At 45.5% G+C, this 22154-nt stretch overlaps 2 protein-coding genes and 1 pseudogene across 2 annotated transcripts; 1 reads left to right on the top strand and 2 right to left on the bottom strand.

Moving 5' to 3' along the window:
- Positions 1–373: 373 nt before the first annotated feature.
- Positions 374–1361, bottom strand: LOC133911216 (mitogen-activated protein kinase kinase 9-like; annotated as a pseudogene).
- Positions 1362–8204: 6843 nt separating this feature from the next.
- LOC133913159 (NADH dehydrogenase [ubiquinone] iron-sulfur protein 1, mitochondrial-like) lies at positions 8205–13534 on the top strand. The gene is made up of 5 exons (XM_062356222.1): positions 8205–8733; positions 9083–9329; positions 9643–9937; positions 10172–10546; positions 12389–13534. The coding sequence occupies exons 1-5, from the start codon at positions 8316–8318 to the stop codon at positions 13286–13288; spliced, it is 2235 nt and encodes a 744-aa protein (XP_062212206.1). The 5' UTR covers positions 8205–8315; the 3' UTR covers positions 13289–13534.
- Positions 13535–14912: 1378 nt separating this feature from the next.
- LOC133913158 (phragmoplastin DRP1C-like) lies at positions 14913–21921 on the bottom strand. Its single transcript, XM_062356221.1, has 16 exons — positions 21662–21921; positions 21489–21552; positions 21301–21405; positions 20427–20528; positions 19599–19649; positions 19444–19505; positions 19021–19111; positions 18801–18865; positions 18521–18715; positions 18311–18430; positions 18069–18139; positions 17678–17903; positions 16790–16840; positions 16432–16660; positions 15821–15960; positions 14913–15292 (listed from the first exon to the last, which is right to left on the bottom strand). Exons 1-16 carry the CDS (start codon positions 21794–21796, stop codon positions 15167–15169), a joined length of 1833 nt encoding a protein of 610 aa, XP_062212205.1. The 5' UTR covers positions 21797–21921; the 3' UTR covers positions 14913–15166.
- Between the last annotated feature and the right edge of the window lie 233 nt (positions 21922–22154).

Here is a 22154-nt window from a genome sequence, read left to right as displayed (position 1 = left end):
ATTAAACCGACACTGATGACGTTTTGAACCAGCAATAATAATTATTTTTGTAGTAGTGTGATAAGCATATAGTTTATAAAGAGGATATGTAAACTCCAGTTACTTTTGTCACTGTAAAAGTGTTGGCGACAGTCAGTAAAGTATCGATGTCCCTCATTTACATTTCTACTTTTCTAGGTGATCTCCAATCTAAATCCTAACATATGTGCAACGTTGAGAACTAAGCTCTAGCTAGAGTTTTGTACAAGAGTGTACATGTCTAACTAGCTAGCAAAAATGATCGCATATATGTGCATGGCTCCGGCGACCAGCTAGATCATGGCGCGCTCCGCGCTAGATAGATGAGCTAGGCTACGTGATCGACGAGGACGAGCTAGGCCTCGGCGGCCATCTCACGGAGCGCGCATCTCGACGCCGCCACGTCCCTCTCGGCGACGAACGGATGGGCAAGAAGCTCCGCCACGGACGCCCTCTTGTGGTAGTCCTGCAGGCACGCGGCGATGAAACTCAGGAGCTCCGGTGACGCCGCACCGTCCGGCAGCTCGGGCGGCTCGCCGAAGCAGATGGAGCACATGAGCGCCGCCCAGTTCGGCTGCTGCCCGGCAGGGAGCAGCGGGTAGCGGCCCATGAGGAGCTCCAGAACGGTGACCCTGAGGCTCCACACGTCGGCGGTGCTGGGGTCGAAGTGCCCGCCGTGCGCCTCTGGGTCGAAGCACTCCGGGCTCATGTACCCGGCGGCGCCCATGTACGACGTGCAGTGATCACCGGCGCGGGAGAGGGCTATGGCGATGCCGATGTCGGCGATCTTGACCTCCTAGGCGCTGCTGTCAAGGAGGTTCGCCGGCTCAATGTTGAGGTGAACGATGCGGCGGGCGTGGAGGTACGCCAGCCCAGATAGCGCCTGCGCCGCCACCTCCGTGAGCGCCGCCTCCGGGAACGCCCCGCGACGGCTCCTGACCGAGTCGAGCGATCCGCCGTCCGCTCGAGAAGCAGAGCGACGTCGCCGGAGCTGGCCGGCAGGACAGAGTGGCACCGGACGACGAACGGCGAGGCGGTGCGGCTGAGGTTGTCCGCCTCGGCCGCGGCGTCGCCCTGGTGCAGGACCTTGAGCGCGCAGGTCTCGCGGTGGCGAACCTTGTACACGGTGCTGCCGTTGCCGCGGCCCAGGACGGCGAACTTGTCGAAGTCGGCGAGGCGGAACTGGCTCGACCGTGGTAACGGAGTCGTGGCGGACACGGAGTCACGGAATGCGGCGCGGCCGCGGCGACCACCGGAGGGTTTGCGTGCCGGGAGGACGGCTCCTGGACGGCGGGGCGGGCGGGGATGTTCAGCGAGAGCCTCTTCTCTCTTGCTAGAGCCATGGATGATACGCTAGCTTAACCAGGCGTGATGGCTAACTACTACCGGATCTGCATCTGCCGAGCGTTCACTTGGAACTTGGAGGCTAGACTTGAGCTGAGTGATCTAATCACTAGCTGATTGCTTATTTATACCTGTGCATTTGTGTCACACCTGGTTTAAAAAAACAAACTAGATAAATTTTACATATATGTCAGAATTAATTTTATTATACATGTAGTGACATCATTAGTGATAAATAGTATTATATCTCATAAAAATAGCTTTATTGAAATAAATACTATAATTTTAAACAGTAACAGAAAAACAAGAGGAAACTACAACGAAAGCTTCAGGGCACACCACAATTAATCAAGTGGAGGCCACACGACCTAGGATGCTTCATCTTTATTGTAGTCTTCAGCTTCCTTAATCTCCGCGTAGTCTTCTCCAACTGAGCAGTATTTATTATCAAAAATAACAAATATGAGTACATATTGTACTCCGCAAGTGTGGGAAAGCATGACATGAGTGCTTGAGATAAAAAAAGGCTTGATTCAGATTGACTGTATTTATGTCATCCTAACTTAGGACTAAAAATATATAGTAGTCCTATTTATTATGTGAGACGATAATTGTCGGAGGGTGAACTCCTGTCGCAGGGATCCCGAGAGACCCCTTTTTAGAGATTCGGTCGGGGGATGATCCTGGAAAAGCTTGTTTGGGAAATAAGCGGGAACGGAAACAAATGCGATGGCTGGTGGGAGATGATCGCCCTAATGCGAGAAAAATGGGTGCACCGGGGTTTAGATAGGATCGGGCCGCACGGAGGCGTAACACCCTACTCCTGTGCGAGCGCTATATTTATCCTTGAAGGGAATTCTTCAAGGATGTATCTGGTTCCAAGGGGAGAGCCGTTTACAAAGAGCTTGAGGCTCTCGTGTTCTAGCTTGGCTTGAGCTGGTTCGAGCGTCTGCGTCCTCTTCTTCACACACTTTCGGTCTCTCTTTTACGTGTTCTCTATCCTTTCCTTTTATAGGCGCGCCGACCTCAACATATCCTGAATGGGAAAGAGGGGATGCGAATGCCAAGGTGCCACGGAGAAAGGCGTAATCATTTCGTCTTGGCGAAGTGACAGGGGCGGTGGAGAAAAGCGGCGCGCATTCGACCACCCGCCACTGTGGAAGCCCTCGGGCGCCATAAAGGGGGCCCGCCGGGCAGCCTCAGAGGTGTCCGGTGCGCCCACCCTGTCTTGTTCTTCTGCCATGGCAGGGTGGCAGACGGAGCGCTTCGATCTTGGCAACGTTATCCCGAGGCACCCGGATGAAACGGGACGGGACCCGTGCATTTAATAGACCCACGCGCCCCCTGCCAGTGCATGGCAGGGTCTGACACTGGGGCGTGGGCAGCTGAGAATGTCAGGATGTCGGGATGTCAGGCCGCGCGTGCCTATTAAATGCGGCATTGGGCCTTTGACTGGATGACACCCTGACGACGGGACCCTTTGGGTCGTCGAATGATCTTGCGCGAACCTTCGGGGAACCGAGTCCTCGGGGGCTGCCACGTGCAGCCCCGAGCACTCTCTCCCGAGCACCTCGGTGGGACCTTCGGGGCACCGAGTCCTCGGGGGCTGCCACGTGCAGCCCCGAGCACTCTCTCCCGAGCACCTCGGTGGGACCTTCGGGGCACCGAGTCCTCGGGGGCTGCCACGTGCAGCCCCGAGCACTCTCTCCCGAGCACCTCGGTGGGACCTTCGGGGCACCGAGTCCTCGGGGGCTGCCACGTGCAGCCCCGAGCACTCTCTCCCGAGCACCTCGGTGGGACCTTCGGGGCACCGAGTCCTCGGGGGCTGCCACGTGCAGCCCCGAGCACTCTCTCCCGAGCACTTCCTTCTTGGTATTTGGGCTCTGCGGATCATTGGGGAACTAGGGTGCTCGGGAACCAGAGGCGGCGGCCCCGAGCACCTTCTCCCGGGACTTAGCTTCTTCTTACCTTTCAGGGTGGTGACATGTGGCGGATGGCCGGCCTGGTCTCGGGACTTAGGGACCCCTGGTTCTGAATACACCGACAATAATACTTTAAAAGACATATTTCATCGGATCACATACCCAGTTACCAACTCATTGAGTCACCACCACACGACTACCGAAACCAACCATCTAAGATTTTTCACTAATCATGAAGAAATTCAAGCCCGCTTTTAACCGTGAACACGATTGATATATCAGTTTTACACTCTGCAGAGGTTTCACACTTTACTCACGAGTCGTGATTCCCATGTTGCTTCACACTTCGGGGTGTAGAGTCAGTGTCTCACTACAAGATCTTTACAAAACGCCTCTAAATCTGTATACACTCACTAAGGTTTCACCGCTAATAGGGATTTCATCCACTGCAAAGCCCCTATTGTGTCACTTAACAACTAACTAGTGTGTACAGAAAAGCCTTGTGATTACGCTATTGTGCCGGGTTACATATCTATGATTCGGTTCTTAGGATCTAAAGCAGGCACTCGCACATTACCCAATGTGCACACAGCAGTCATACAAACCAAACCCACCTACCTAGATCCCTATGATCCATATTGCTACAAAAAGATTGCCCAAATTAATTCATGTTGTATAGACCACTAAACAGATTAACATTTAAAACACTCGACTCGACAGCATTGCTAAGCATTTCGACCCTCGACACCCAAACTACAACACATGCGACAAGAATAATATGGAAAATACTAGTAAACCTTAATCACGGGATTCATATTGATAAGCATGCAAAAAGAAATAAAAGGTACTTTCCTACAATTGGGTCAATATGATCAAGGAAATTTGCCTTCTTTGAAGTGCTGCTCAATGTTGTCAAAATTTTGATCTTGAAGTCACTCGAACTATTCCGAAATATTATCAACTAATCGCGAGAACTATTGACAAATAACATAAAGAAAATACTAAGAACATCATACGAAATAACAGAAAGAGGCTATAAAAAACCTACTAACAGAAAGTACTCGTCACTATGATCATGTGAGCGTAAAAATCGTCTAAAACGGAGCTATAACGAAAAAGTTATAAGAGTTTTAAGCTATAGGGGCATTTCTGTAAGAACATGGACTATTTGGTAAAATATAAAAGTATAAGGGCTTATTTGTAAGTAAGTAAAACTATAAGGGGTTAAATGTAAAATAATAGTAACTACCAGGGGTGTTTTTGTGAAAATCAAAAAGTTCAGGGACCTAATTGCAAAGTTACCTAATTAAAAGAATTAGCATATTAATTTTTAATTAGAAAACCTTATCTATCGCGTCAGTAAGCTGACTGGGCTCAGACGGCTAACGTGGATTGCCACATCGGACAAAACTCTAGCGTGGCGTGCTAACGTGGCTCTCAAAGCTGACTGGGATTATGGTGATACGTGGCATCTTCTGATTGGCTAGCGAAAGGGTACAGGTTGGGTCTAATCTCAGCCGTTAAAATCAAATCGAGTCACCTTAGCTTTTCTTCCTCTGGGCAATGTGAACAACGGCGTGAGGCTCTAGTGCGGCGGTGAAGTTGTAGGAAAGGGGCGGAGACGTCGCTGTTGTGTCCGAGGAGCTTCGACGAGTGGCAGAACAACATCCTGAGGCCTCGGCGGTTCCATTTTGCACACAAGTCGACGTCAGGGAGGCCCGTAGTAGTGCAATGGCGGCGAGGTGCTTTGACGGCTGTAGGAGCTCAGTGGAGGGGCTTAGATCGATGCGGACGTCGACGGCGAGCGGCAGAGGAGTATCCTTGGGTCAAGACGAACCCGGTTGGGGACCATGTTGGCTTCAGGGTGTGGTGGAGTGACTCGGCGATGGTTCGTGGCGCCTCGGGAGCTCTCAGGTGAAAGGAACTCGACGAGATTTAAGGGTACGAGTGCGATGAAGCGCAAAGAGGCTTGGCCGAAGGTCAATCGCGAGTTTTATAGCCACGGGGAGGAGTGGCAGTTGCGGAGAGGTGGGCGTCGTGAAGATCGTGCGGTGGCGGAGCGGTTGGGGCGAGCGGGAGGTTGAGGATGCTGGGTGGGATCCATGCGATAGAGAGAGGGGAGAAATCGGCATTACAATTTGTGACCCAGATTGTGATGTGTAATTTCCCTTTTATTTCTTTTTTCCCTTTTACCTTGAACGATATATAGAATGTGATTATTCCATCAAAGTTCGCCTGCACTTTGTTCTTGGGGGGCTATATGTGAGGAGAGCCTGATTCCTGAATCTTAATGGACTCCGATTCATACCGGACGGCCACGGTGTAGGTTTGCTTGTTAAGGCTCCTTTCAGGAATATTTCACAGAATAAATTAAAACCGTCACTTGCTTAATTAATGAGTATAGGTAGGTGCCGCCCGTCAGGGATTAACAAAGCATTTCTAACGGGATGACGTGTAAGAACGTGACCCCAAATACTTGCAATTAGGGCGAAAAATAATGAGGTGTACCGGCGCCTATTGGCATGTTAGGAGTTACTTAGAGAGGATTTTTTACAGTGCACTATACTAGTAGTAGGGTGCACTAGTATGGATCTATTCTGACCCTAGATCTGTTAGGGTATCTTTGTAATTGACCAATAAGTTGAGAATTTTACACAGTCTGGTAGGGAGCTTTTATATATTTTTAAATAAAAAATTATAAAAATATATTTCTATTTTGAAAAATTACAGATCTATCCACTTGTGGTATGTCGCCCTTCCAATAGACAATGGGAGGCTAAAGCATCCTAGGTCTGGACGATGATGCCACAGTGGCTGCCACCTCGACATGTTGCCCGCTGTGGGGCTCGCAGAAAAGTTAATGCCCATCCAAAGGATGACATCTTTTCCTATATAAAGGGACGTGTTGGTCGTCCCAAGGAGCACAATGTTCATTTGTGCCTTAGCAAATTGAGTGATAAGAGAGAAGAGGGGATGGAACAAAATAGAACTGCGTTGCTGCTATAAGATTGTGTTATTGTAAGCTTACGTTAGGATGTAAACTTGTTATTGATTTATTGTAAATTTTTGTTTTGTTTAATTATTTACTAATGTTTAAATTACGATGTTAAATTTTATCAGGTTGTTATGGATTTCTAAAGGAACCACCCACTCAGAGCACTACACTAGCATAAGCGTCTATTGTGCTCATGTGGTGAACGAGCCTAGATGTCAATGTCCTTCGATATGAAGATATTTGGTAGGAGGTTCTTCATGTGTCACGAAAATTGACCCTGATTTCATGATATGTTCTTTTTCCCCACTATTTCACACATGTCCTATATTACAAACTCACTCATAACGCCACCTTTAATTGTTAAATAGCCTTGCCGTTTCGAGGAATAGATCGACGTAGTTAGGCCACCGTCCAATGATGAATGGATAAAGAGACTGAAAATGAATGGGGTACTAACAAAGCACGTCGTGCGTACCAACAAGAACACCAGCGGTGAGAACATGAACGTAAGTGATAGACTCAGGACTTGCAAAGGCGAGAGGAAGAACACCGCCTCCGAGAGGATATTGTAAAGAGGTAGGAGACCGAACTTCAGAGATGTGAAAAACTACTTTAGATGCGTCAAGCTCTCATTCGTTGTCAGGAAGAAGTGGAGCGCGAAGCGGAACGTAAGAGAAGAGAGAAATATCCCCAGTCCACACAGTAGGATCCATGTTTTATTCCCCACATTGTAATATTTGTGACCATTTACCGCGAACTTTGTATTAATCATGGACTTTTAGTTTTGCGAATCAAATTACCAGCTTCTACTCTTCTTGTCCTATTAATCCACAACAATTCTATTTTAAAATCAATCATTATTTCATTAAAAAAATTATAGGCACCGATCACCTATTGGAAATGCGATATATACTATTGGAATGGTGATAGGTACATATCGCCCATTGGAAGGGTGACATGTAGCCCTTCCCACGCTAGCAGGCCACGTCCCTGTCATCCTTACAACGGGTGTCATGAATTTTTCAAAATAAATGATTATATTTGCATTTTTATTTAAAATATATAAAAATAAAATCGGGCATCTACTGAAGCCCTGTTGGGCCGGGCTAATTCCAAGTTGGGCTAGCACGTGTAAGCAGCACATCCACATGTGTTGGGTTTTCTTCTAGTTCCGAGTCCGGCCCAGTTCCAGCATTGACACAGCTCTATACACTACTACACCTCTAGACCATACACACAACTCTTCCCTCGCCGCCTCGTGCTGGGCTGCCCCACCGCTGCAGCCATTTCGTATCCATCCTCTGTTCACCGTGTCCTCTAAGTATCCACCCAACATCTCGCCGAACTACAACGCACACGTGCCCTTTCCACCACCTCAAAACTATTGTCTCACTGCAGCCCGGTCCGATAGATCGGACCCCACCGTCATCGATTACCTATATTAAAAGGTCAAAATTCACAGCGATTCTAGCTACCGTTTATATAAGTCTCTCGTGTATATATATACATATATATATATATGTATACGAAATATATATACATAATTTTTTGGAAAATTTTAGAAAAAATAGTGAAAGAAATAATAGTTACATTGATCAATCTGTTGAAATAATTTAAAATGCACAGAAAAATTTCTAAAACTTAAAAAATATAAAACAAATTTAGTTAATTTCATATTACTGTCGTCTACGTGTTAAATTATGTGTATATATATAAAAGGATCACTATTTTTTCTATAATTAAATAAATATGTTAGATATTAATAAATTTATAAATAAATATTAAGATATCTAAAATTAATAAACCTAATTTTTAATCTTCTTTTTTTATATACTTTGTACAATTAAAATCGGGCGCGGCTTAGGCCCCCAGTCCGCTGGTTGGAACAAATGCTCAAAATCTCGCGTACGCGTAGCAGGGGACACGTCTCTCTCTCGACTCGAGACAACCCCCATCTGTCACCACACGCCCCAGGCCAAGGCGCGCTCTCTCTCTTCCTCTACCGCCTCCGTGCGATCCCATCACCTCGCCGCCGCATGGCGTTCCTCGCGCGGGCGCTCCGCCACTCCAGCTCGCGCCTGTCGTCTCGCTGCCCCGCGGTGGCCGCATCCTGCCGCTGGATCTCCCCGACCGCCGCCGCTGGGTCCCCGGAGGCCGGCGCGGCGGTGGCGCCCGCGGACCCGGAGCTGCCGCGGCCGCGGGAGCCTGTGGGCGGCGCGCGCGTGGAGCTTCCGAGCAACCCGGAGGACGCGCTCGAGGTCTTCGTGGACGGGCACGCGGTGCGGATCCCCAAGGGCTTCACCGTGCTCCAGGCCTGCGAGGTCGCCGGCGTCGACATCCCACGCTTCTGCTACCACAGCCGCCTCTCCATCGCCGGGAACTGCCGCATGTGCCTTGTCGAGGTCGAGAAGTCACCCAAACCCGTCGCCTCCTGCGCCATGCCCGCGCTCCCAGGTAAGACACAGCCACTGATGTGCGCCGTCGCGTTTCTGACGCGGCGGTTTCTTTTTCCTGCGTGTTGTTTCTGTGGTTCAAATTGCGTCATGTTGGTCCGCTGCTCTTGTTCACTAGCTAGTGTCGTGTGCCTCAGACGCTCAGATCCATTCAGTTCCTTGGCGTCTCAGCAATTTAGGATTCTGGGTAGATTTGTTTGTAGATTCCAATTCGTATTGATGTGAGAAATTAGAGACCTTAACTTCGTGGGCTTGTTAGTTGAAGTTGGATTATTTAATGATCTGTCGAGCGTGTGTAGTTTTTAGTAAGATTTCCAAGAGGGTTTTAACCCTAGAGCTTCTTGGATTAGGGATGAAGATTAAGACAAATACCCCAGTAGCAAAGAAGGCGAGAGAGGGTGTCATGGAGTTCCTGCTGATGAACCATCCGTTGGACTGCCCAATCTGCGATCAGGGTGGGGAGTGCGACCTCCAGGATCAGTCTATGGCGTTTGGGGCTGACCGTGGTCGATTCACCGAGATGAAGCGGTCAGTTGTGGACAAGAATTTGGGCCCCTTGGTGAAGACAGTGATGACCCGTTGCATCCAATGCACAAGGTGATGTTTTATGTTTTTATTGGTAAATATCTTTCAGTATCCACTTTAAATGATTTCATGGCTATTCTGTTTCTGAACGTTTTGACTCCTTACGTACTTCATTCCTCAAGCTTTACAATATTTAAAAGTTAGTTAGTAACTGTTCGAGCTAAACCTTCTTTGTGATTGAATCTGAACATCATGCTGGTTCTTAGTTTGTGCTGTCACCATTTGGTGATGTATTTTTTTTTTCTTATTGCAGTAACGCATCATCCTTTGTATAAACTCTTTACCCTTGCTGGTATGTAATGTTCAAATTGCTCCAATACTGCAGATGTGTCAGGTTTGCGACTGAGGTTGCCGGTGTTCAGGACCTGGGTATCTTAGGGCGTGGCAGTGGTGAAGAAATTGGAACGTATGTTGAGAAGCTTATGACAAGTGAACTATCTGGAAATGTTATTGATATCTGCCCAGTTGGAGCTCTTACATCCAAGCCATTTGCATTTAAAGCTAGGAACTGGGAGCTGAAGAGCACTGAGACTATCGATGTTACTGATGCAGTAGGCTCCAACATAAGAGTTGACAGCAGAGGTCCTGAAGTTATGCGTATAGTTCCGCGTCTCAATGAGGTTTGCTTATTCTGCACTTCTCTCTATTTTGACTGGTACTGTGGTTTTTCTTGTCTACAGTCACACAATTTCATGCTGACTTCTCTCTATTTTGACTGGTACTGTGGTTTTTCTTGTCTACGGTCACACAATTTCATGCTTCTTGTTGTCTTATCTTCTTTGCTAAGTCTGCTACTTTAAATCTGCATGGAAACAAAGAGTTTGTTTACTAAGCTGTTTTCCTGTTCCTTGCAGGACATCAATGAGGAATGGATATCTGACAAAACACGGTTTTGTTATGATGGTCTGAAGAGGCAAAGACTAAATGATCCTATGATTCGTGGTCCTGATGGCAGGTTTAAGGCCGTGACATGGCGTGATGCTCTTGCAGTTGTCGCTGAGGTTTTGCATCAAGTTAAACCAGAAGAAATTACTGGAGTTGCTGGCATGCTTTCTGATGCTGAATCTATGATGTCACTGAAAGATTTTGTTAACAGAATGGGTTCAGATAAGGTTCTCTGCGAGGGAAATGGTCCAAATCCTCCAGCAGATCTGCGATCTAACTACCTAATGAATACGAGCATTGCTGGGCTTGAGAAGGCTGATGTCTTCCTTTTGGTTGGCACTCAGGTAGAATTCTCCTCATTGTGCTAATGTCTAATACTTAATGCCATTTTCTTGGTTACTTCCCTTCACTAGAAACATGCTATAATGCTGTATAGTCACTTAATCAACTGTTGTTGGCATGCTTTTGCAGTAGCTGTGCGGTGCATACAAATTAAATTGCGGCCAATGTTTCTTGAAAGTCATGTTAATTTTGTTGATTTCAATTTTTAAGCATATGGAGACACCATTATTACACTCATTTGTGATATGGGCGCAGAAAAGTAATTAGGGAATAATTAGTTTCCTTTTAGGTTTTGGAATAGTTAGATTTCAGGATTGATTAGTTTGGTAATTTAGGATTTGATTTGTTTAGAGATATCAACTAGGAGATAGAGTTGGATTTGGTTTAAGTAACAGTTGGATTAGGATCGGGACACTTTAGTTGGCCGACTATATATAGTTGGCAATAGCAGTGTATTAGGATCAAGCAAAGAAATAATCAAAGTAAAGATTAGAGCCTGCAAGGCGGGACGATCTAGTTAGTTCAATTACCGTCCTCAATATTTGTTATCACGAGTCCTTGTTCCAGCGCCTGTCTTCCACGCCGCCGCTGCTACACTAGCCATTGTTTTTGCACCTGCTCCTGCGCCAACACCTTGCTGCTGCTGCTGTTTTCCACGTCGCTGCTTCCTTGTTCCATGCTGCCGCTGATCCTGCTCCCACCACTGTTGTCCTACCACACCAGCCGCCGCCACCACCACCATTGTCCAGCGCCGCACACTCCTGCTGCCCTGCCAAGCCGCAGCCGCCAACGCCGCCTACTCGCCAGCCGCTGCTATATCATCAACAGCTGGCTGCGCCCCTCATCATGAGTGACGATGCCTACACCATAGAGCTTCTCGGTAAGATGATGAAGAAAGTTTTGGTGAAGGTTGAAGCAATTGAGGCGCGTCAACTTAGATGGGCAAAAAAATTCAGCACCAATGTAGTGCACATGCCACCACCACCTGCCCCAATGATCACATTAGCACAAGTTGCTTTGCCTCAACCAGTGCTGGCTAAAGGACTACCATCTTCTCTCGTGGCCACACATCCAGAACCTACCATAGTGCTACCAATTCCTGCCGTCACACGCATGGAGGTAGAGGCAAAGCAGGAGGCAACACTGCTCCCATCTATGGCGTCATTGATCATCAAACCACCACTTGCTACTTCTGCTCCAGTGTCAATTGCATTGCCGGTGGCAAATGTCTCACTCACAATCCAGTTGTCCTAAGTTGCTATAATGGTACCTATGCCGAGAAACAAGGATGATATCGTCTCCATCCTTCACAATGTAGGCATGTTCAAGAACTACAAGGAACCTTCCGAGAATATCAGACTTTCATCAGCATGGGGCTTCTATGGGTTGCAACCATATGCGCATAAAAGTAATTAGGGAATAATTAGTTTCCTTTTAGGTTTTGGAATAGTTAGATTTCAGGATTGATAAGTTTGGTAATTTAGGATTTAATTTGTTTAGAGATAGAATCAGCTAGGAGATAGAGTTGGATTCGGTTTAAGTAGTAGTTGGATTAAGATTTTGACTCTTTAGTTGGCCAACTATATATAGTTGGCAATAGTTGTGTATTAGGATGAAGCAAAGAAATAATCAAAGTAAAGATCAGAGCCTGCAGGGCGGGGCGATCTAGTTATCCCAATTACCGTCCTCAATATTTGTCAGTACAAGTTTGAAATTGATCTGGTTAGACCGAAAAATCCATTCTTGTACCCTCCTTATGCTGCCTTTCAGTCACGTCCTGCTGATCTGCAGTTCTGTTGATATAATATTGTAATGACACTTGTTTCTTCTGTGCCATGGAACAGCCAAGAGTGGAAGCTGCTATGGTTAATGCTAGGATTCGGAAGACTGTTAGAGCGACACAAGCAAAGGTGGGCTACATTGGTCCTCCAGCTGATTTCAACTATGAACATGAGCATCTTGGCACAGGACCACATACCCTTGTTGAGATTGCAGAGGGTCGACATCCTTTCTGTTCAGTACTGCAATCTGCAAAGAACCCTGTCATCATTGCTGGAGCTGGGTTATTTGAACGGGAGGACCAAAATGCCCTATTCTCAACGATTGAGACTGTAGCCACGAAGTTCAATGTGACAAGACCAGACTGGAATGGCCTTAATGTCCTATTGCTCAATGCTGCACAGGCTGCAGCTCTTGATCTTGGCCTTGTTGCCAATCCTACTGAGAGCATCAAGTCAGCAAAGTTCTTGTACCTGATGGGAGCTGATGATATAAACTTGGACAATCTTCCAGAAGATGCATTTGTTGTTTATCAGGGACACCATGGTGACAAGGCTGTATATCGGGCCAACGTTATTCTACCATCCTCAGCATTTAGCGAGAAAGAAGGCACCTACGAGAACACTGAAGGATGCACCCAGTGGACCATCCCAGCTGTTCCTACAGTCGGTGATGCTAGGGATGACTGGAAGATCATCCGTGCTCTTTCTGAGGTTGCTGGGGCTCAACTGCCTTACGATAGCCTCTCAGCTGTGAGAGACCGGATTAATACGGTTGCTCCAAATCTCGTACATGTAGATGAGAGGGAGCCGTGCACAATTTCTGCTGAGGTGAAGCCGCCAGTAAAGCAACAAGTGAGCTCGACCCCATTTAAAACTGTTGTGGAGAACTTCTATATGACTGATGCAATTACACGAGCTTCAAAGATAATGGCCCAATGCAGTGCAACCTTGCTGAAGAAGTGAGATCTACTCCCCTTCAAGCTAATCGTCGGCAAACAACATCTTGTTCTCTTTTTTCCTTGCTACGAGTTTCACCACCTGTTGTTACTTGCGTGCTTGGGAGGTTGGAGTATAATTTGGACTGTCTCTAGTTTTGCAGAGCAGCAAAACTTGTCAGTGCATTTCTGTGTTGTGTATGAGAAGCAGAGCTTACTCAATAAGCTTGCCCTTTTGAATTATACCGGAGCCACAAACAATAATTTTGTTGCATTTCCAGTTTCCATTCCTCTGCTTGGACGTGAGTGCAAACTTATCTGAAACGGGCAAAAAAGTTGTTGCTTAGATAGATAATAGGTTGTTAAAAATGGATTAGGATAAACTGATCAACTCAGCCGGATTTTATCGGTGCGCTGAAAGACTAAAGGCTTGCATTGAACCTGTCATCTGCTATGTTTAACTGACCACCTTATTGGTGATAATTTGACACTTGATAAAGCACGATTTGTGTTTCCTCACCACAATGAACAGTTGTTATACTGGTTAAAGCTGATTTCGTCATCAGGTAACAGCCACTGCATCTTGAACTTACTAAATGTCAATAAAGGTGTCACGATGGCTTTCCCTAAAAAAAATCTTACTAGAAATTCTGGAGACATCATCGTGGCAGTGTGCCACTGTAATTAGCCACTACTCGCGTCATCGCAGCAATCCTTCACAAACGACGAGTAGTGACAGGGCTGAAACCGTGCCTTACCCAACCGACACCTCACTTATCGAGCAACACTCCCCAGCATGTCACTAGGCAGCGCCACTGCCACCGTTTCGCCGCCTGCCCGTCCATGCCTCCCGCCGTGCCACCGCCACCACGGTGCGCTCCCGCACCCGGCAGCAGCCCCAATGCGCGCTCTCCGGCGCCTACCACGCCTCGTCATGGTTGGCGCCGGGCGCGCGGATAGAGGCGGCCGGTGCGGTACGACGACGAGGATGGTGAAGAGGCCGAGTGGGGGCACAACGAGGACGTCGCGAGGCTGGAGCGGTACAGCGAGGGCGCGCCCGACCAGGTGAAGGCCCGCGTGGACGACGAGGTGGAGGTCGTGCTCGTCTTCAAGGTACGTACCCACGCGCAGCGCACACCTCACACTCGCACTTGCACGCGCACCATGCATTTTGCCGCGCCCGCACAGCGTGACCGGTGGCATTGGCGCCCGGCTCGTGGCATTGGCGCCGGCCGCGGATATTTCCGCTGCGGCGCACGTCGCGTTACCGAGGGCGGACGGTGGGAGCAACGCCGCCGGGGCCGCTCGGTCCTTCGTCTTCGTTGCTCACGAAGTGAATTCTCTACTTCACAGGGCTTCTCGTCGAGCTTGAGCGGGGGAACGGCCGCGGATCCGGCGAGGAGCGTGCTCCCGGAGAGGGCCTTTTGACCCCCCAACAACATCGAGTACCCGGAGAAGGGGGTGGAGTGGGACGACTTCAAGAACCGCCTGCAATAATGTACACACTGCTGTGTTCCTAACTCGAGAGATTGCTATCGTTAGCTAGCAGCCTGCATGTTCTGTCGTTCTTACGATTTCATCTTCAGTTCATCTACTGATCGAGGCGTGCAATGCTCGTCCAAAGTCGCAAATGATCAAGAGATACGAATGGAGGCAGTAAAAACCAACAAATGAATACATCTGCACTCGTATCACTGCGATCCTGGAGAACAGACCATCGTAATCATAGGAAAGGCCAAGGCGGCCAAAGAAGTACAAAAGCAAAAGAACATTCGCGTCTGAAAAATCGTGTACAAAGCCTCCAATATAGACTCAGATGTAAACAAGAATGGAGCATCCTACTGCAATCATCCGTGTGCTGCGGTTGTACATTCTATGTGTTCGAGCTGTGGCTGTTACCATCCGATCATTTCCATGCGACCGAGTCGATCTCATTCCTTGCAGATTTGTACAGCTCTAGCTTCTTGACCAAGGCATCCCTCTTCTCCATCAGAGCAGGATCCTCATCCAACATGGCGCTGAGCTGTTTCTTCTGCATTATGAAAGCAAAAGCAAAAGAGGGAAAGATAAGCTCAATACATTTTCCAAGTAATTGGAAAAACTTGCAGTGCATAAAATTTTGAGTAATGGGAAGTAGATAAAATCAGCAAAGAATCTGTAAAAAATCGTACTACATTAGCATGAACACTGAACTAGAACACATAAAAAGATCCGGACCGGTTTAACCAAAAATCAGCAGGAAAAGTTCCCTCAGGTTTTCTAAACTCTTGAGAGCAACTGGTTGCAAAACGAGAGCATCAGTAAGTTCACAGACTACACAAGAAACCAGGGGTGTCTAGTTATCAAAATCAAGAAAATTGAAGTTTGACAAAAATTCAACATGCATGCGAGCCCTTTGGAAACTTACATATCAACATCGCGGGCAAGCATGCACAATTAGAAGGGGAAACCTTTTAATTGAAACAGTAGAAGGTAAAATATTACGATGAATGATGATTAATACACAGTACACCTGCCTTCTCATTGTGTGCAAAACAGTATACTTAATTAATAAACATACCTCCTTGCCTCCCACATGAGCATAAAAACGGTTAAGCAAATTTCTTTTTGCCTCTTTCACTTGACAATGTACAACAGCTTTCGGAATTGTGTTCCTTAACGTCTCACAGACCATGTTAATATAAGATGATACATTCGATCCTGACAAAGAAAAAGAAAATAATGATTCCATTAATATTGGTACATCATAATAGACTCTGTTTATAACATGATATTTGCAGCTGATGCAGGTGTCAGCATAAACTATTTGGTACTGAAGTTTCAGTGCCATAAGGTACTACAGCATGAGCTGATCATGTGTTTTACAGTTTATACAAAGGGGGGAAAATACAAAAACACATATTGCTCACTAGCTAATAATCCATGATTTTATATTCTGCAATGCACTGGAGATATAGAGGTGAAACTACCACCAGCTGTTGGGGAACCCAACTGGTTCGCTGAGGTTATTTGGATAGAGGACACATATTCCATTCCCATCAACTATAATTATGTCAATGTTTTAAGGTCTTTCTATAATTTAATCTTGTGCCTCTTGTGTTGGGTAAGTCTCAAAGTAGTTGTGCTAACCAACTGAAGCTATCCAATAAGAGAGAAGGAAGGTGAATTTACCAATTCTTCTGAGATGGTTGTCCTGGTATCTATCGCTCACTGGAGTGTTTTTATCAGCGACTTTATCTGGTTCAGTAGGAAGTTTACGGAAGAATTCTACTGTTAGGTAGCTGGCTTCCATCTCAACTAGACGAAGAACAGTCTTTCGGCCATCCTCACGGAACCTTTCCAGGCTCTCATTTGCAGCAGCAGCTATATCTGTTTGAAGTGTTGGGAACCGCTTCAACTCCTGGGGTATCCAAGGTAATCAGGACAAATTAGTAAGAAGAAACAGTGCAGGACAGAAGCATGAGAACATCTCGGTAATTAAAGCCCCAGCCACCAACCCCCAACCCACCAAAGATCAAATGAGACTAACCTCTGTTGCTGCAATCGATCTCCGAACAAGCTCCTTCAAGACCAAATGGACCTGCAAATGTGAGAACATCATTGGCCGCATACAATGAACAAAAACGTATCCGGCACAATATGGTTTTTCAATGCAATGAGGAACTGAGCCTAGCTTAGTTGGTTAAGGCTTAAGGGTGTGGACATGCGCCTAGACCACCCAGGTTCAAGTCTTCTTTGACGCGAATTTGGGTGCTAATTTCTTCTTATATACAATGCCACCTAGTTCCTCCTAGGTTGGTCGATTTTTTTTTTTTTTTTGGTTTTCAATGGAATTCAAATGCTCAGCAAAACACAGGTATTGGATATCTTTCTTCATCAAATAACAACAGTGTGAAGAATTCAATTTTAGCTTCAAGTATAAATGCCCCCCCCCCCCCAACACACACACACACACTTCAGTGTCACTGTCACACACTACAGCACTCCTATATTTAGCACTTCACAAGGTAAAAGCTTTCCTGCTACAAATAACATATAAGGATGTGACTTTTGTCATTCAACTGAGATATCTGCGTAGACTAGTGCCAACGCAACAGTGTGCACAACTGCACATCATATGATTTTGGGAGCAAGGACAGTGGGCCTTCAGTTTCAGCTGTATCTTGACAAGAGGCTTATAGTAGTTCCCTAATACTCCCATTGCTTTTCAAGTAACAGTAACACTGCACAAGTTTTCAGCAATACAAACAGACCTACATAAGTTATGGACTTGCCAATGGGTGGATAGAGTATAAGAATATAGATTGGATATGAAAATAATAGTTGCATTGACATCGATTATTGAACAGGGGCTGCTTGCTTAAACAGTGAGCTAAAAGAGACTAAAAGAAACCAGGGGTCAACAGAAAAGCCATACCGCATCAACAGAAGCTTCAGCCGGACCCTTGAAGTAGCTTAGAGAACTATCTATAAGCCTTCTGTATCCTTGCTCAGGGGCAATCAAGTGGGGCTGGTAACCATCAGCCTCTGAAATAACTTTCCGAACATTTTGCGATGAAAGATGTTTGTCAAATGGAAGCTTTTTCAGTGCTGCTGGTAATTGGTGGTCAAAGACACCATAAATCCGGTCTCCACCTGGCCGACTGAAAAACAGGAAATAATGATTAGGTGTAAATTATCAAAAGAAATCCTTAAAAAATGCTTGTCTTGTTTTAACAACACATCTGAGTACAGTAATTTATCAACACATATGGCATAGTTATGGAAGGTGCAAGCACATTAGGGAAAAGGCCAGTTGAATATCTTACCCGCCATCTAAGTGCTCTTTAAAAACACGGTCAAATGCACGACACATATCCAATATTGTGTACAGTTGTGCCTACATATTATGCAACTTTGTGAGATAAATAAAATATAAACGAGGTTGATAAATATGTAATGAACTACAGTACCATCCCAGTGAATGAATAATACAGGTTATCTCACAAACCACTTTAAGGACAATAGACATGCATAACACATCATAAAAACAAAGTACAGTAACTCTTACCCCAGCATCACCTCCAATTGGCCTACCAAGTCGATCCAACTCAGCTTCTATTTCATCTATTGTTTTGTTAATCATGGCTATAATACTTGGAATTTTTGCTCTGATCACAGCCTCTAAATGCTGGATGAATAAATGGAAATACATCAGATGTCAGTTTATGCAATTAAAATGTTTTGGGCAAAGTATACCACAGCACAAAAATGCCCTCACCTGCGACAGAAGTTTAGCAAGATATTCTGCACCCATTTTATGTGCCAAGTGACCATAATCAGGACTACTCTCAAAGTATTCCTTTTCTTTGTGTCTTGCTGCGAGCATATCAACATTCTTGTTGATATCAGCTTGTGAGCGGTTGACAATTCCTACCCAGGGGTGCTGTAAGCGATACTGTCTCCCTTCGAGAACCTAGGATTACATGGAGAAAGGAAACTGAGTGGTGTGTCCATAGGGGATTAGTTCAGAACAAACGAACTACTGAAAAGCAGCATACATCAACAGCATTGGTACCCTTATCCATCAAATCAAGCTTTGTTAATACTCCAAAAGTCCTGTCACCTGTAAATATTAAGAAAAGCAAATGTCAATAGAAATGACTGGAACTGGATAGATTAATTCAGTGTGATAACAAAAATGATTTGTCAGTAATACTTGTCTAATGGGACTTGTGATTTCAAATGCTCCAGTGAATAAAAATAAAATGCAAACTGCACCTGAAGGATCAACATCCCTAGCAATCTTGATAGCATCCGACGTTGCTATATCTTGGTTAGCTGGGGAGATGGCCAGTATGATGCTATTTGGCTGAAATTTCGAGATGAAAAGAACAGATATAAAAAAATAGTAAATTTAAAACAAGAAGATGATCAAGCATCTTTAGCCACAAACAAAACAGGCCTCGCCATTTATTGATCTAATCATATGACAATAGTGGGAAATACAACAAGTCTATTGTAAATTCATAATACCCAAACCAGAAGAAAAAAACACCCACAAGTCACTATAAAGCTGAAACAATAATAATAAAACTGAGAATGGCAACGTATACCACAGAAGATACAATGAAGTACATGCTAACTCAAAGAAATATGGCACTACAATAAGTAGCAAGAAACAGAGATCATCTTTTCTTTTACCTTATCAATATAAGACCGAACCATGTTTTCAATATCTTGGACAATAGATTCCGCTTGCCCCTCTATAGTAAAAAGTAGCAATTACCAAAAGTTACATATAGGAAAGGTATGGTAACCAAAAACGGAAGCAGCTAGGGAAACAAATGTGGCATTACCTACAGCGACCTTTGTCAGTCCAGGAAGATCAATAAGTGTCAAGTTAACAACTGCAATCAGAAGTTTGCCAAATTAATCTAGTTCAGATAGTTCAAGTGATAAGGAACAAAGATGTACTCATAATTTAACATAAAGATTGTGTACTGATAATGAACCAAGCAACAAATTTTTTTTACGTGTGCTTCAAGAATCAGAAAGAGACCTCATGTCAGAACAATTGCATGCAGCTTTTTCTTTGATTTTATAGTTACACCTTGAATAGGAAACAGGACACACTACTCTTCATAATACTGATCCATAACAAACAAGCATCACTTAATCTTAAAATCTGAATACCCCGTGATTGAAGTGCTTCTATCATTTGGTTCTCAAAAAGAAAATTTTGCACAGATACCTCGTACTGTGTCTCACACCATTGTCCTGAAGGTACTCCAGTCCACAGGTGTACCCAAAAGCAGAATTGACAGGCACTAAACAAACTTTTTTCAAAGAAGACTATTGCCTACATTATATTCACATAAAAATCTGCCATATTTACAAGTTTTAAAATGAAGGGACAAAATAAACAAAATATTAAAGAAGGGACCAATTGTTGGTTCTAAAACTAATGTCGGAAATTCTAGGTTCACCACTCCTACCATAACCCAAAGCACAACAGTTGTTTCAAGTCATCATGCATTTGTTGATTTCATCTTTGGTCACATTACATAAGGTGCCATGTAATCTATATTTACGAACGCTTGAAAAAAATTAGCAATGTGCTTTAAACTTGAACAATTAACAACGCAAGTACAACTCAGAAAATCAGAACAAGCATCAGCACTTACCATGTGGTGAATATATACTCAAATGGATTGGAACATTTGATATAGCTTTAGTTTTCCCAGTTATGCGATCAGTTTCATCAGCAATTTCTTTCCTAACAGCAGCTGCAATTATAGGGAAATTTTAACAATAATTTAACTAAACATGTCCAGCAAATATATAAAAACAGAAAGGAGTTCAATAACAAATGCTCTTCGAATTCTCATTAACAAAATATAGATGACAAAAATAACCATCGAAATACCATGCTAGATAATAGAAAACAGCCCAGAAGTTGATAGATTAAATCAATTCAACTGCATATCAGTGCTCTATTAATGAACTGGTTCACAATTAATTCCTTTCACAAATGACATTTCTCACCTTTTATGCAAAACAAATCAACTAAGTTTAAAGCAAGGTGAAACTAAAAATATGTTATAATATACATAAGCTGGCACTGCACCTATTTCTTACAGGTGTTGTACAGAGTATACATTCCATAGGATGTCCTTGTCAAGTGACCGGTATAGTTTCCAAAAGGCAACTCCTGAGACACACAAACTCAGTTTCGCACAAATATTATACCATACTAGTGACTAGTGAACCATTGTTCGACAAAAATAAACTAGTGACTAGTGAAAGCATGTTCCTAGTGGCAGCATTCCTTAAGTCACACTGCACTTGGTTGTTTAACGTAGCCATATATATTATTTGTTCAATTTTGTAGATTCAACTAGGGATGCACAATGTTCCATTTATCTCTCTTATTTGAGTGTTATAATGAACCTTCCCAACAAGCAGACAGGCATCTCAGTACACCGCTAACACTAATAATTGGAATTGAAGAAAACAAGCAAATTGTTGAGATAAATAAACGCATAACGATCGTCTTACCAAAGTCGTTGAACCGCTTCCGCGGGGCGTGGAGGAACTCAGCGTACTCTTGCCCACCATCCGTCTTGTGCAGCTGCAGCACTAGAGGCCTCCTCGTCACAATACCTAATCAAACCCAAATTGAATCCTCAAACTCCCAACCCGATCCAAATCAAAAGAGTACGCGCGTGACCTAGCGACTGCATTACCAGATCCACGAGGCAGGAAGTCCCTCCCCACAATGCTCTCGAGCACCGACGACTTTCCGGAACTCTGGAGGCATCAGGAAAAAAAAAGCAACCAAACGTAAGTGCGCCGACCAGATCTGGCGCGGGGGCGGACGGATCTCGGAGCGAGGCAGGCAGGTGGTGGCGGTGCGTACCTGGCCGCCGACGACTGCGACGGAGGGGAGCGCCTCCCAGAGGGAACCCCCGCCACCGCCGCCGTGGTCGCCGAGGACGGTGCACGCGCGCTGGATCCGGTTCACCAGCCCGATCAGGCTCTCCATGGTCGCCATCTCGGGAGATGCCGCACGCACCTGTTCGACGGCGGCTCTAACAATTGTGGCTTCGGTGGTCGCCGGCGGCGAGCGGCGGGTGGGATCTAAACGAGTGAGAACTGAGAAGAGATGATAAAATTGCAGCGATAGATTTAAATGCGAGAGCTATGTAGTTTTGCGAGGTGGCGGTGGGGAGGATGGGTTCCGTGGACCGGGCGTTCGAGCGCCGGTGCGGGTGAGCTGAGTCTCTGCAAGTGGGGACACTAAAACTGTGGGGTCAGCACGGCAGTGAGCTGGTCCCAAATTTTTTAGGGTGGGGCCGTCCGTCCAGTTGTTGTTGACATTTGAACGCGGAGAGGACGTGCGGGATGGATGG

Source organism: Phragmites australis, chromosome 3 (assembly GCF_958298935.1).
Source record: "Phragmites australis chromosome 3, lpPhrAust1.1, whole genome shotgun sequence".
NCBI lineage: Eukaryota > Viridiplantae > Streptophyta > Magnoliopsida > Poales > Poaceae > Phragmites > Phragmites australis.
This window is presented reverse-complemented; position numbering and strand designations above follow the sequence as displayed.